At 42.6% G+C, this 16,665-nt stretch overlaps 1 protein-coding gene across 2 annotated transcripts in view; it reads left to right on the top strand.

Moving 5' to 3' along the window:
- The window catches only part of LOC145413430 (long-chain-fatty-acid--CoA ligase 6), a 98,096-nt gene that overhangs the window by 17,492 nt on the left and 63,939 nt on the right, over positions 1 to 16,665 (top strand). For both annotated transcript variants that reach the window (XM_080283116.1, XM_080283115.1), the window contains exon 2: positions 12,969 to 13,108. In XM_080283116.1, coding sequence (XP_080139242.1) covers positions 12,969 to 13,108 — 140 coding nt within the window. The remainder of the gene's footprint in view (positions 1 to 12,968; positions 13,109 to 16,665) is intronic.

Genomic DNA, 16,665 nt, shown 5'->3' with positions numbered 1-16,665 from the left:
CCTTCACGTTAGGCCATTCCCTTCACGTTAATATCCACTAGTAGCTGCCTTTTACCTTTAACCTCTTCACTAGCAAGGTCTCTCCTCTCTAGAATATAATCGTTTGGTGACAGGCAGTAGGATGGGAAAAGAATAAATAAATAAAAGGAAACATTATACTGAAAAATGTAGTTGGGTCTGTCCTCTCCAGAATATAATCTTTTAGTGGCAGGCAGTAGGAATAAACAGAATAAATAAATAAAAGGAAACATTATGCTGAAAAGGATAGTTGGGATACCAGTAGTGTCTGTCCAGATTTACGAGCTGTCTCTCCGCATCTAATTGAGACTGGTGTTAAGAAAATAATACAGAAAATTACCTGGTGGTGAATGGGTATCGTGGTGGTTGTAAAGTAGGCCAGTGCTTAAGTGAAACCCTGCAAACTTAGGCTCTCCCCTTCATGAAATCCACCTCCCGCCAACCTTGTGTCGTTACTACCCCTTTCCATGCTAGGGTCTCTCCTCGACAGAATATAATAATTTAGAGGTCGCAAGAATAGTACATAAGCTACTTCCTGCTGTCGATGTAATTATATGCTGGCTGTGTAGAGGTGTATTTGATTAGTCGAGGAAATTTTGTCTTGTTCTCATCACGTTCGGTTCCTATCCAGCGCTTGCCTTGAATCTCGCCTGTGTAAATTTTCAGCCTCTTGACCGAATAAAATCGTGAGGAGGGAGCAGGACGGAAAAATAAGAGACGTGGTGGTAGTGAAGGGGAATAGTTTAATGCTGGTAGTGAAGGGGAGTACCGGTACTTTCTATCCTTGGAACTTTAGCTACAACCTCTATTTAGGATCTGCCCGGCATCTGGCTTGGACTTGTGTAGCGGCCTTGTGGCGGAACTTTAACATGGTCGCTGATTTTAGAGCACAACTTAAAATTTTAAAAGTACAATTAACCCTTTATTAGAACTTACTCAGTGATATCAGGGAACACTTTAGTGTTTGCAAGGTGCAGTAACCCGTTTATTACGATGATGGTTTTGTTATGGCTAGTACCTGTCGATTTTATTCTCGTTAGGAGAGTTTTCTTACCGGAGGAGTTAGACATAACCTTCACTAACCTCCCATACAAGAGATTTTCTCAAATTAGACAATTCTGTTTGGAGATAAGAACAAACTAAAACAAATACGAAAATACCAGAGAGATGCAGGAGTCTAGGACCCTGATATGGGGCTTCGTTAAAGTCTACGGGAGTGGAGCACCTTGTGTCAGAGATCCTTAGGGCGGGACAAACGAGCAGAGCAGATCCCAGAGATGCATCCTTATCCAGGAATAAGTACGTTATCGTAGGGACAAAGTTAACCAATAGACGTGCTAAAAACATCTGCGAATTTACACTGTAGCCATGATATATATTTACCGTACAGTTGTGGGCGGTAATTGGTTCATGCATATGGGGCTGTGGACTGATGAAGACGAGACTGCACCCCTTCCAGTTTCTTTGAATACTTTGGGTTAGTTAAGTGAGATATAGTTATGCTCTGACACTGGCGGCGAAGGAGTTATATAAAGGAATAGTCTATAAGAAGTGAAAAAAAAGCTGCCATTTGTAGTGAGTGAGTGCGCTTTTAATAATGACATAGCTTAAAAAAAAAAAAAAAAAAAAAAAACTTAAGGTGCTATTTACAGTGAAACGGTCAGTGTGTCCTGGCCTTTGGTTCCTTCTTCCTTGTATTAAAAAAAAAAAAACGCTTTCATGGTAAATAGGGTAACACTCAGACTCCTGTGACTCACTTTCAGCTTAATAAAATCGTCTGGCGTTTACTGGGATATGATACTAGAGTTCTCCATATCTTTAGAGGGTCTCGGTGTCATGTGGGATAGTTTTCATTTGCTACAGTAAAAAAAAGAAAAATAGGTACCGGTATATGAGAGAAGGGGGTGTGAGCTGGGAGCAGGGCAGTGAAATGGCTGGGGACAGGGCGACATGGAGGCGATTTGTTTGGGGCCTTCCCTTACGGGATTAAGGCGTCTGGCAATGGATAGTTAGATAGACAGAAGAAAAGACGTCCTCATGATAAGCAGCTCAATACCCAGGATATCAGTTGAATAAAATCGCCTTGCATTGACTAACTATGAGACTAGAGTTATCCCAATCTTTAGAGGGTCAGTGTGTCATGTGTAATATAAAGTGGTAAGGAATTTGTGTCAGGGAGGCTCCTAAGGCCACGAGATTAGGGCCATTGGTAATCCCACTGAAATGGCCAGCTTATTGTGTAATGCCTTTAATTCTCTTCACCCCCCCCCCCTCCCTTCCCTATCTCTCGCTTCTTGTATTGTGCGAGGAGGAGGAGGGAAGTGCTCTCTCTCTCTCTCTCTCTCTCTCTCTCTCTCTCTTACGAATTTTCTCATCTTATCAAACTTTCATATACAGTCGCCATCACTTCCCCCCTCTGACTTCCTCATGGCTGACATTAAAATTTCTTCAGTTGATGTATTTTCTGCCATCACTGGCCTCAGTACTAACAAGGCATATGGGCCTGATGGGGTCCCTCCTGTTGTTCTCAAGAACTGTGCTTCTGTGCTTACACCCTGCCTAGGCAAACTCTTTCGTCTTTGTCTGTCAACTTGTACCTTTCCTTCTTGCTGGAAGTTTGCTCTCATTCAGCCAGTCCCAAAGAAGGGTGACCACTCCCAACCCTCCAACTATCGTCCAATTGCTTTAACGTCCTGTATTTCAAAAGTTTTCGAGTCAGTTCTTAATACAAAAATTTTAAGGCATCTTTCCTATCACAGCCTTCTTTCCGATCGTCAGTATGGGTTCCGTCAGGGACGCTCCACTGGCGATCTTCTCACCTACCTTTCAGACTCCTGGTCATCCTCCTTTCGGGACTTTGGCGAAAGCTTTGCCATTGCACTTGACATCTCAAAGGCTTTCGATCGAGTCTGGCATAAATCTTTAATTTCCAAACTGCCCTCCTACGGTTTCTATCCTTCTATCTGTGCCTTCATCGCTAGCTTCCTTTCTGGTCGTTCTATAGCCGCTGTTATAGACGGCCATCGTTCTTCTCCTAGATCTATCAACAGTGGTGTTCCTCAGGGCTCTGTCCTATCACCAACTCTCTTCCTTTTATTCATCAATGATCTTCTAAGCTGTACATCTAACCCTATCCACTCATATGCTGATGACTCCACCCTTCACCTTTCCATTCGGTTCCCGCAACGCCCATCTCAACAGTTACTTCAAGAAACAAGGGATGAGGCTATGGCACACCTAATGTCTGACTTGGCTCGTATCTCTGACTGGGGTAAAATAATATGGTTGTCTTTAATGCATCTAAGACTCAGTTCTTACACCTTTCAACCCGACAAAATCTTCCACAGGTATACCCACTAATGTTTAATAATATTCAGCTTAATCCTACATCATCCTTGAACATGCTTGGGGTTTCATTTACTCGGGACTTATCTTGGAAAGATCATATTACATCTCTTGTAAAATCTGCTTCCAAGAGATTGGGTGTGCTAAGCCGACTCCGCTCTTTCTTTACCCCTGCGCAATTGTTGACTCTATACAGGGGTTTTATCCGCCCCTGTGTGGAGTACAACTCTCATGTGTGGGGAGGCTCCCCTCATACAGCTCTTCTCAATAGGGTGGAGTCAAAGGCTTTTCGTCTCATTAACTCTCCTCCTCTTACTGACTCCCTTCAACCTCTGTCTCTTCGCCGCACTGTTGCATCTTTATCTCTTTTCTATCGCTACTTTAATGGTCACTGCTCCTCTGAACTGTCTGCTTGCATTCATCCACCTCTACGACGGGCGCGTAGCACCCGTCTGGCAGCAGACTCTCATCCTTTTTCTGTCCAACTCTCTAATGCAAGAATTAACCGTTACTCCCAGTCTTTCATTTATGCAACAGGTCAACTCTGGAACTGTCTCCCTCTGTCTGTATTTCCTGCTGCCTATGATCTCCAGTCTTTCAAACGCAGTGTGTCCAGGCATCTCAAAATGATCGGATCTTGAATTTGGCTCTATATTGTATTTTGTTTTTCTCTTGGAGGGAACTGTTACTGCGGGCTCATGGCCTTTGGTTCCTTCTTCCTCGCATAAAAAAAAATAATAAAAAAAAATAAACATCGATACACTTCATTTCGATAAATTACGAGACTGAACGATGGCATTTGAAATCCAGTAAAGGAATCTTGGGACTTTTCAGAGTATTGTTCGAGAGTCTTATAAACGTTCGACTGAAATATGCCATCCATTTATACATCCATAAACTACGTCCTTAAAAAAATAATAATAACTTTGATCATTATATCTTTAAAAACGCTTCCCTGACACGAATATCCATGGCACATTCAGAGCCTCTTATCCTTCGTCCTTGAATAATCTTTGCATTCATGACCGTTATACATCGAGGAAGCATTCATTTTTACATTCATCTTTAGCTTCAACTAGCACAGATTTTCTTTTCTTTTCTTTTTCTTTTTAATGTTGAGGATAAACCACACGAAGGAGATTAAGAAGGAGATTAAGGACATTGCACCCTAACGAAGATGCCAGGTTACCATCTTATATTTTATTTTATTTTTCTGATGAGCAGCTGGCGACGTATTTGACATTAAAAAAAAGGGAAAAAAGAAAATTGTTGAAGTCAAAGAGTTAAAAAGCTGCCTTCATTAACCCTTTCACTGTCTCACTTTAATTCTTTATCTAATCAGGATCTGTCTTTGTCTGTCTGTATTACCTTCTGTCTTTTATACCCAGTGTGTTCAGGCATCCCGAAATGAATGGATCTTCAATTTGTCTGTCTTTAATTATTTTTTCCTGGAGGGTATAATGGTGTGAGTTTCTGGCCTTTGTTTCCTTCTTTCATGATTAAATAAAAAGGTGATTTAGTGCAGCTGAGAGAATTCTAAAAGTAATAGAGGTAAAGAAAATGGCACTGTGGAATTTAGGTATGGAGAGAGAGAGAGAGAGAGAGAGAGAGAGAGAGAGAGAGAGATTCCTAGCGCACTGGCACACTCAGCAACTAAGAGATCAGCCTCCAGTGACGTCACCCAGTAAGGGCCTGGCAGGGGTCCATCCTCCCCATTGATTATATAATACTTGGCAGCAGGTTGACTTCACGACCTTGAGAGAGAGAGAGAGAGAGAGAGAGAGAGAGAGTCTGGTTCCATGGGACGCGATCTCTCTTTGACTTCCTACTCCACCCCCGCACTCTCTCTCTCTCTCTATCTCTCTCTCTCTCTCTCTCTCTTGACTCTCTATGGTAGTTGTAATAAATATTGCAATGATAAGGTGGAAAAAGATATAGATAATGCATAAAATAATATCAAAGAGTAACTGAATAAAAATGATTAAGGAAGAGGTGCAAGTGAGACTCCCAAGTCCACGAGAGAGAGAGAGAGAGAGAGAGAGAGAGAGAGAGAGAGAGAGAGAGAGAGAGAGAGAGAGAGCGTTGGTGGTGTGGGCGTGAAGAGAGCAATGGTGGAGAGCAGAGAGTGCCAAGGAGAGGAGAGAGGGACATGGGGTGAAAAGAGCTGTGTGTGTGTGTGTGTGTATGTGTGCGTGTGTGAGGGAGGGTGGAGGAGGTAGAGATGGAGAAGAGTGGAAGAGGAAATGGTGAAGATAGATAGGAGGAAAAGAGAGACGGAGAGAGAGGGAAGTTGGGATAGAGACGAGAAAAAAAAATGTGAGAGGAGGAGAAGATGAGGGAGGGAGGGAAGAAGGAGGGGACGAAGGTAGGGAAAGGTTGGAAGAGAGGAGAGGAGGGAAATGAAGGAATGGGAGGATGGGGAAAGGAGGAAGTGGAGGGTATATAAAAGGGGGAGGGAAGGGGAAGGGAGGGGGAGAAGAGGGAACGGAGAGAATAAGTAAAGAGACAACAGAAAAAAAATAGAGAATCCAACAACTTTACCCCGATGACTTACTGCCTCGGTCCCAGCAAAATAAAATCACCTTACGTTAGCCTGAATATAATCCTTGACCTTGCCCAATTCAAGCTGTGACCTGACCCTGTATAAACCATGACCTGACCCTGTATAAACCATGACTGACCCTGTATAAACCATGACGTGACCCTGTATAAGCCGTGACCTGACCCTGTACAAACCGTGACCTGTCCCTACTAACAAGAACGTAACCTGACTCTATTAAAACCATGACCAAACCCAATTCAGACTGCGAGCACATCCTGTTAAAACCAAGCACTAACTCTGTCCAAAACCTGACCTTTCTTTGCTGAGAAAACCTTGACCTAACTGATTAAAATTCTGACCTGACCCTACCCGAGCCCTGACCTAACCCTAATTAAACCGTGAGGAAATCTTATTAAATCCTTGAGCACATTTTAAGGACACTGTGACCTGATCCCAACTAGACAGGAGCTACGAGTATTTATGTAGCTGTGGAGATTTAGCCCTTTCTAATGACGTAATTTTCATTCTAGTCAGACCAACACGACGATTTTATTCAGCACAGGAAGGGTTTGTAGTAGTAGAAGGGTTAATGAAGGCTGTCTCTAACCCTTGCTGTCTTAAAAGCCTCTTGTGAATTGGATATAACGCCAAGAAATAGCAAAGATGGCGTACGCTGCTCGTGAGGGAGAAAGTAGCAGGCCACAAAGTATACGTTGAGACATCTGGTTGCACAGAGCCTCAGGAATGCACGAGGAAGCTAGACTCTTCATAGGGCGTGCTGCTGACGTGACAGGAGAGAGTTTTGTGAACGTGATAGGCAATATAATGTACAGTCAAGAAAATAACCATCTTTCCAGTTCCACCTGAGGAAAATTTACAACTGGCGAAGTATAATGAAAAGTATAATGAAAAACAGCCGTGTGTTTCAGATGGTTCGTTTTTTTTCCACTGTTTTCGTCAGACTTTGGGAAGATACTTGCGTCTGTTTTGTCGATAAGAAGTTTTGTGTGATATAGATGTAGTGAAAGACTAGCGAATATGAGGAGATAAGTGTGGGAAGAGGGTGAAGCTTCATGTAAGTGGTGGTGTAGTGGGGAAGTGGCGATTAGAGGGGGAGGGGAACAGGGAGGGAGGAGGGGTGAGGGATAGTGGTGGGGGTGAGTGGATGGGTTGGTGGGGGTATGGTCGTGCGTGAGGTGTGGCGGGGGCAGATTAGAAACATTAAACTCACTAAGAAGCCGTGTTTTTTACTGATGCTCTAAGACGATTTGATCAGTTTAGGGAGACGCCTGATACTGATGAAACAACCTCCCTAACGTCCTCCAATATTACACACACACACACACACACACACACACACACACACACACACACACACACACACACACACACACACACACACACACACACACACACGGAGAGAATCATCACTGACATCCTGACCTTTTTCCCACATAAAGAATCGACTGCATAGACAGATAGATAGAGAGATAGACAGATAGATAGACAGATAGATGGGTAAATAGATAGATCAAATCACCCATTAACTCTGTGGTGTGAATGGGCTTGCCTGGCTTGATGTTTTAATAGTGTAATTGTAATGGCAGCCCATATCTGATATCCATTTTCCATTCCAGTTTAACACCTTTTTTTTCAATATCCTGATGGTCAGTAATGGATGAATGGCAGGTAGATTCTTTTTATTGAAATTTTGTCTGTGGGTGAGTGCAGGTGAGAGAGGGAGTTAATTTAGTGATAAGGTGATTTAGTGAGTAGTTGATATAGGGATTAGGTGATTGAGTAACTAATAATTAGATGTTTATGAATGGAAAGTGGCGTAAATTTGTGAAACGGTACTAAACTGAGTGATGATATTAACCTTACTCACGGCTGGGTAAAGAGGATGGATAAGATCATTATAAATTACCCCTTACGGCGCTGGGGAGTTTATATGTAGTGAATAAAATCGCCCGTCAAAATTTGGATGGAAAAAATGTGCTGTGTATAGTTTTTAATATTTAATTACATGATGTCGATAATAATGATGATGATGTTGGTGATGGTGATTATGATGGTGATGACGAAGGTAATGTTGTTGGTGATGATGATGATGATGATAAGGAAGATAATGTTGATGGTGATGATGATGATAATGTTGTTGTTGATGATGATGAAAAAAGGCAAGGTACTCACCAGATAATTAAACCTTCACTCCCACGGCCCTCTAATTCACCTTCATCTGTTTTAAAATGGACCGTCATTAGCTGAAATAAGACGCTATGGATGAACCTTGAGAAATCAAATCTCACACATTACACATACACCTGAGAGGCAGTTAGAGAGAGGGTACTGACTTAATGACGGCAGGTAAATACAGGTAGAGGTGTGTGGGTTCTAACACCTAATGCCGATTTGTGGTTGACGTACGTATATTTAACCTCTGTGTGGCTATTTTTCGGTCTGTTTATCGTTCTGTCTGTATCTGTTTCTGTCAGTTCATCGTTCTGTTTGTCTTTATTTGTTTCTGTCTGTCTGCCTTGTTATCTGTTTCTGCCTGTCCTTCTGTATATCTGTCTCTGTGCATATGTTTCTCTTGTTTCAGTCTGTCTGCCTGTCTGTGCATCTTCTTGTCTTGCTTGTCAATTCGTCTTTCATAGTCTGTCCCTTGGTCCGTCATTGTCTGTCAGTCTGCCCACCAAATTACAGTATAACTAATGGGAGGATCTTGGTGAAAGTTTTAGGGGAAGTTCCTGCAGATCCAAAGAAGAAATAATTAAAGATTGTAGTGAAAATTCCCGATTTGTTGGCGCACGAAAATACAGTCGGATTTTTAAGATAATTTGAAGTGTACAGGATTCAAGTCAACCTGAGAAGCATGGATACTGATTTCCGTAGACTTTCTCATAGGAGGTTTGCCCTCACGTAGTCTTTCTGTCTCTTAATCCCTTCAGCCCGGTGATGTGTTTTATTGATGTATTCTTAGTCCCTCCAGATGATTTTCTTCAGCTTAGGGAGATTTCTATTAGTGAAAAGGTAAATGCCGACTTTATCTAACAGCCATCCATTTTTTTTTTTTTTTCACAGATGAATAAAAACAGTCTGGAGATAACAAGAATGATATTTAAGTGGCTAGGTTAATTTCCTCACTACAGTAACGTCTTTTATTTTATTCCTGCTACCTCCAGACCCCGCTCCCCTCTTTTTTTTTTTTTTTTTTAATGAACAGGGGAGGGAAAACAAATTAGCTTAGGAGAAACTTTTCTAACTGGAGGGGTTTGGTTTACGCCCCACCAACTCCCTCTCTACCATGGCGATTTTCTAAGCTAAATGAAATAGTCTGAAAATGACAAGAATATAATAAAAATTTCGTGCTCCGTCAGAAGGGGTTGATGTTGTTTGAGCGGAGTGTTGTGGTGGATGTTTGCCGTCGTTCGTGATGTTTGAAAATCGAGTGTTATGGAGAATTCAGGTTTTTTAGGCTCTGGGTTTTGCAGATTATGTTTTGTCTGTTTTGGGGATGGAAGGTCTGAGTGTTTGGAGTGGCTGTGAGTGCTGGTGACCTCAGTGTTGCAGTTTTGTGTTTGCCACTGCGCACTGATTTTGTTTTGGACGATGCACACCCAGGCAACAGTGTAGGGAAGAGTAATGGAAACACCACGAGTAGTGTGTGTCTGTATTGTTGGAAGCATTGTTGAAATCACGAATGCAACAATGTTAGTATCATTGCCAGCTGCATGGTGGGTTAACGATGCCACTTTGGATCAGGGAAGTTAGGTAATGAGAACACGGTGTATCTGAGTGAGGTCATTGTAACAGCAGCTGCGGTAATGAGGAAGCATGATCTTTCACATACCTTCTTAATTACACAGTTACAGGCCATAGAAATCAGACTTTACTGACCTACCAGAAGACCCGCCGACATGTCGTAAAAATACCCCCGCTAATACCAATACACCAGTCCTGTATGAGACAGCCCTAGCATGTATTCAGTATGGACGGTGGGTGTTAGCGCCGAAGTGGTGACATGTAGAGGTGTACGGTACGTAGGAGGACTACTGGGCCTCGAAAGCAGGCTGTGAAGCCTATGCCCAGTGTCGAACACATAAAAAAAAAAAAAACACCACTAACTTGTGTGTGTGTGTGTGTGTGTGTGTGTGTGTGTGTGTGTGTGTGTGTGTGTGTTTGTGTGTGTGTGTTTGTTAATGCTGGCAGCACTGTTTCCAATTAAAATACAGTTACCATATTCGTGATATTAGCCTCCATTGGTGGTAATATAAAAACAATATAATGCCACTGGCGATGCTTGATTTGGATACGCCATAACAATCTTGATAACACAGTCAGTAATATGTGGGCGAATAAAGTTGCCATCAATGTAGCATAGTAATGGTTCACTTAAGCTGTTGTCCTTGTGCTGGAAAGATTCAAGCTCTTGTGTGTGTGTGTGTGTGTGTGTGTGTGTGTGTGTGTGTGTGTGTGTGTGTGTGTGTGTGTGTTTTGTCGTGGTTTTAGGCTGGGGAGATCAAGGTTGTGTGTGGTGCAGTGATGAGAAGTTGTAGGTCAGTGTGTTGCATGCAGATGGAAAGATCTGTGTGTTGAAGCTTGTAGGTGTTGCAGAATATGGCCCTGTACTTGGTGAGGTATTGTGTGTTGAAGAATCAGTGTGTTGCGGAGGGTAGTGGGTTGAGGTGTTGCATGTGTTTTGCAAAGTAGGGTACTAGGCTGAGATGTTGCATGTGTAGGTTAAGGAATGGGGTTTGGAGGTAATGTGTTTTTAAGAATAGAATGTAAGTTGAAGTGTTCCATATGTTAGAAGTGTTGTGTGTATTGCAAGCCGTGTGTGTGTTGCAGTGGCTGAGTGTTGCCAATGTCATCCCTCATGCCTCCTCTCGGTCTTCCCACGTGTCCCTCTAAGGCTTCCACTTTGACGCAACTCTCTCTCTCTCTGTGCTTATTTTAATGTACCCATAGACATACATACATGCATACCCACATACCTACCTACCTGCCTACATACATACATACACACACATATATATATAATAGAACAGACTATCTCAGAGTAATTTATCATGACAGCCAAAAAAAAAAAAAAAAAAGGCGACCTGCAACAAAGACGTACCATATTACAGAGAATAAATACAGATAAACGAATTACCGTGAGTCGCTGTTTTATCCTTAACCCCTTCAGCCTGAGGACGTATTTTCTTATTTTCTTCTTGCTTCCTCCAGACGATTTTATTAAGCTGTCGGGAGGCTTTTTGTAGAGAAGGGGTCAGTAAAAAAAAAAAGGCAGTAAATTTAATCTCCCTTCTTGGAAAATCATAAACTGAAGAAAATTGTTTAGAGAAAGCAAGAATAGCCCCGTTAAATACGTCGTTGGATTGAAGGGGCAAGTATTCTGGACTGCATTAGCCTAGCCCCGGGCCCTTACTCGTAGAAGAGGGTAATAGGGGATTGGCATTTGCTGGTTTTCACATTGACGTGTATGGTGGTTGCCGACATTCTCTGACATCACTCCATATATAAGGCTTCCTCCAGACTCACCGTGCGCAGAAGGTCACCAGACAAGGGTTGAGTGGTAGGGAAGGGAATGATGTGGAATGGAGGGGAAGGTAAGGGAAATTTAGGGCTGGGTATTACAGGATTGAGAGGGAAGGGTAACGATGACTAGGGAAGAGGGAAGGAAAAGGAAGGACAGGGAAGGGGAGGGCAGAGAAGTGTAGAGTAGGGAAAGGATGAGGTAAGGAGGGCAGGGAAAGGGATGGAAAGGAAGGGGAGGAAGGGGAGGGCAAGGAAGGATGGAACAGAGAAAGAATGGGTAGAGAAGGATAGGATAGGGAGAGGAAGGTTATGACAAGGCATGACAGATCAGATTATTAAGTAAGATATTATCCATGAGAGACTGCAATTTTACCAGTCCATCTCTGCCTCTCTTATACATTCAGTGAGGTCGCTTGCACTACCGTAATTGGCTGTGTTTTATGAGCGGTAGTGATTATTCAAGTGTGTGGAATTATCGATTCAAGTCTCAACACATGTGCGAGTAATCTGCTTTCATATGTACATTTATTTCCTTTTGACCAGCCTGGAGAGAGGTTGTGTCTGATGGAGTGTGGTGAAAACTCTGGTAATAACGGTATTTTTTTTTTTCACGGGCTATTTTCATACCTCATTTTACCGGTGCTGGGGGGGGGGGGAAGTCAGCATTTTTTTTTTTTTTCGTTTTCCAAGTTTTAATTGGTCCTTTGTAGCTGAGCTGGTTCCATCATCATTCTCCACAATTTCGACTTTGTCATTTAGTAATACACCGGTATATATTAAATAATGCATGTATATATTATCATCTATAGTAATACTGTATTTATATATTATCATCCACATTACAAGGCGACGTGGCAAAAAAAGACTGGTGCTTGGGGGTGGAAATCTCTAATTCTCGTAGGATTTTCTGACGTGATCGGTAGCAGACGCTGATCCTGACGCTGCCGTCCTTAGTTGGTGGACACATCGAACACGTACAGAAAGTAGAGGCGGTCCCCACTAACCCTTTCAGCCCGAGGACGTACTATGATCAGTTATAGTATATATTTATTTCTTGGCGAGGGACAGACGATTTTATTCTGCTAAGGAGAGATCTTTGAGGCTAAAGGGGTGAAAAATTATGGTTCATGATGTGGCTTATGTCTTATTAGGCTACTTAGTCTGGCAGATACATGGAAAATTGAACATGAGGATAACATAGGCGAGGTTTCTATTTCAAGCATGCACTAAACCCTTTTTACTGTAACTTGCCATAAAACTGCCATCTCCCCGTCACGAATGCTGAGCTGTAACAAGAGATCAACACGAGATTATGGTGCTAGTCATGAAGAAGTGCATTGGAATAGATGTAGAGCTGCAGTATTGTCTTTTTCTGCCATTGGGCTATGTGAAATAAGGTACAAAAGGAGGAAAATTTGGGCCAAGTTAAGGTGAAAAGAGTATAGTAAGTCACTGCTTAGTCTGTCACAATTTTCGTATTTCCCGCCGCTAACTCGTTCCCCTTTTGCATCCCCTGCAGGCCTGATGGAGGAGTATGCCCCTGTGGTTGGCGGGGTGGTGGCGGCGGCGGCGGCGGTGGCGGCCACTTACTACCTCACCAGACCTCCATCCGTCCCGCCAATGATTGACCTGAACGAGCAGTGTCAGATCATAAAAGAGGTCAGTCGCCTGGATTTAAAGTGAAGGCCATATTGGTTTTTGAAGTTGCTGATGTGTTAATCTTTTCAGGCTTGTGATTTACTCTCTCTCTCTCTCTCTCTCTCTCTCTCTCTCTCTCTCATTTTTCCACCCATGAACAACCTCACCGAGCAGTCACATCATTAAAGAGGTGAGTTATTTATGGATTACAATTAGATGCCATTCTGTTCTGAAAAATTGACTATATTTATGGCAACAGACGGGCATTTTCTGTTGTGTAATCATTTTCTGATGTATATGTATGGCTTATGGATTTTAGGCTGCTGATCTCTTAATGGCAGGCAGGAGAGCATCACCTTGTCTGTTATAATTTCGTTTTTGAGTCATAAAGGGCCGCAGTGATGAACGATTGCTGGTACTGAATGACTACAAACCATTATCGTGTGTGTGTGTGTGTGTGTGTGTGTGTGTGTGTGTGTGTGTGTCAGAGTTTAACACAACCACGTTTTATGAAGGTCGCTTGAATGGCCTTTTCCTCCTTGCATAGTCAATAAATCATTCATTACAACTCTACAGATTATCCGTTTACTATTATTTTTCTACTTACCTTATATTTACGTGACAGGTGGGATGCTTTTACCTATTTACAAGCGAATCTCTGTCGTAACTTACATTTTTTCTGCAGGAAGAACAAGGTACATGGGGATTTTAGGCACCTTCCTTTCCTTAGTCTTCCTGCCCAATATAACCGACGATATTCATCCTCCCGTACCTGAGATTTCTTTTTGTAGGTGGGATGAGAGACTTGGCAAGACTTAGCTCTCTCCTTTCCTTGTTCTTCCTGCAAAAACAAGTCCAATTTGTATATACACAGGATGAACTACGAAGGAAAATATTGGGTTTAGCGTGTGTGTCTTCAGCAAAGTAGAAAGCATAGGCTGAGTTTGTTTTTTCTCTCAGCTCAGAAATCAAGAGGGCATCAGAGAAGGAAAATATGGCCGTTTAAGAGCCATGGTGAACATAGGGAAAAACGATCCCAAATGAGTAATATTATTGTAAGTAACACCCTATTAGAGTTTTGGATATGTGCTGTAGTTCTCGTTTCAAAATGTGGTTTTCTATAGCGGGTATATAATAAAAAACGAAGAATCAAGGAGAAACTAAAGTAGTACGGAAGACAAGATTTTTTTTTTTTTTTTTTTTTTTTTTTTTTTTTTAATGTGTACAACGTTAAGTAGTGTAATATGGCAGTGTTATCAGTGGAGGACCCGTTGTTGACAGATGGGCCCGGGAAGAGTGCAAGCCCAATCCGGGGAGGGGGTGGGGGGGACAGTGCTAGACATTTCCCACAAAATAAATTATTCGAAATTTCAGATGGGGGGAGGACAGCAAGGGGGGTCCGGGTCCCAAGTGTTATAGTGTTAAAATTTAGTATATATATTTTTTGTTCTGTTTAGTGATTGGGTGGAAATTCATACTGAAATGCGTAATGTGTGTGTGTGTGTGTGTGTGTGTGTGTGTGTGTGTGTGTGTGTGTGTGTGTGTGTGCCGTCCCTGCACGACACAAGAATTGCCTAGAGGAGTGTCAAATATGGGATTCCTCCATATAGTTCCCAATGACACCGGAGAGCTCACGTTAGTACTGTATTACATTTGAGTACAGGTGTGTGCAGGTGGGCCCAGGATTCCACGCCAATTGCATTCTCCCCTGCCTGCCGCTCCACGCACTCAGTTAGCGTGCAGAGCGACGTTAACAAGTACTTTAGATGCGTTTAGTCTCGTTGTCGCAGGCTGGTAACGAGGGATGGTGGAGGGGGAATGGAGAAAGAGGAAATGGGGACCTAATTCGTGGGATGTTTGGCATTCCACTGAGTTGGAGTGATGGAAAGAGTTTAAAAAAAAAATGGGGGCAGAAAAAGAGATAAAAGATGAAGAAGTTCAATAGATAACAAAGTAGATAAGTAAATAAGTAAAAATAAAACAATAAATAAATAAATAGATACAGAACAAAAAAAGTTAAAATTGTCAGTAAAGCGAGATAAATAAAATCTTCATTACTTTTGCATTTTATTTCTCTACCGATAGACTATGTGATTTGGCTTTGTTGAGTCCTGTGTTGATGGAGGGGTTAATGAGGTTGCTTGGGGGGGGGGAAGGAGGAGGGAAAAACTGAACCCGAATTCCTAGGACATTTTTTTACATTCCACTTGGCAGTAAAACACACACACACACACACACACACACACACACACACACACAAAACTGTAGTGAGTCATAGGAGCCTGATGGTATTGAAGGAGCCACTGTAGTTTTTTCGCCTGAACCTGGTCTAGATTTTCGACCTTTTGCGACTTATTTCACGTAGCTCAGTGGCAGAATAAGACAGTGCTGCAGATATACCTTCGGTAGCACTTCTTCGTGACTAGCATCATACTCTAGTGTTAATATCTTGTTACGACTAAGTATTAGGGATGGATAGATGGCTGTTTTAGGCCAAGTTTAAGCGAAAAGAGTATAGCAGTGAAGATTGTGATGGTGGTGGTTGTGGTGATGGTGATGGTAGTAGTTGTGGTGATGATGGTGATGGTGGTAGTGGTGGTGGTGGTGGTGATGATGGTAGTGGTTGTGGTGATAGTGGCGGTAGTTGTGGTTGTGGTGGTGATGATAGTGGTGGTTGCAGTGGTATTTTAATCGTGTAGCAAATATATCTTGACAAGTGTTGGCTCCATCATGACTCCCGGGCCAAAAATCCGCAAGAGTAAGTAGCAAAACCAGGATGAGAGTCAAGATGGAGGCGCGATATCTCGATCAAAGTCAAAACATCTGCGGTGCTTATCATAAATCGTCCCTGGGTGGCAAGATTAGTATGCATGTCATCGTACTGAAGGGGTGTGGTGATGTCGTGTTGTGGTGATGAGTATGAGTGGTGAGCGTGGTGGTTGAGGGTGGTGAGTGAGGGTGTGTGGTGAGGGAGGGTGTGTGGTGAGCGAGGTAGGATGTGTGATGAGTGGGATTTGGTGAATGGTGAGTGTGGTGATGACTATAAGTATGGTGATGTGGTAAGCCTGATGGCAGTAGTGAATGTGATGTTAACAGTGACATATTGGTGATGACTGGTAGTGGTGAGCATGGGAAGTAAGGATGTGTGATCTGTATAACCCCTGATGCCGCCACTGGTGACCATGAAGCCTCAAACCGGCCGTAGTGCCATACTGCCAGGAGCATTTCAGTGGCCAGAGGTTGCAGTGGACATCATATTATTAGAAACAGGCTTTACAGTGCTCCAAAATTTGTGCATCCAGGCCTCACTGGGTTTTATATTTATAGTATAGAGGCTACACGATGCCTCTGTATAAATGGATAGAGGCTTCCTCGGATTATTCGCAAGTATGTCTGCCAGTAAAGGTTTAGTTTAGACTACTTTAGAGGTTTAGGAGTCACCTACGAGAGTTGGCCTGTGAAATATGGAGATTTGCTTCCATAGAGTTTCTTGTAGTTTAGCGCTCTACCTGGAGATTAGCTTCCATAGAGTTTCTTGTAGGTTAGCGTTGTAGCAGCGCATACGACTATTGTTCTGC

This window comes from Coenobita brevimanus, chromosome 96, assembly GCF_032717465.1.
Source record: "Coenobita brevimanus isolate Jiangsu-jjx chromosome 96, ASM3271746v2, whole genome shotgun sequence".
Classification (NCBI taxonomy): Eukaryota; Metazoa; Arthropoda; class Malacostraca; order Decapoda; family Coenobitidae; genus Coenobita; species Coenobita brevimanus.
This window is presented reverse-complemented; position numbering and strand designations above follow the sequence as displayed.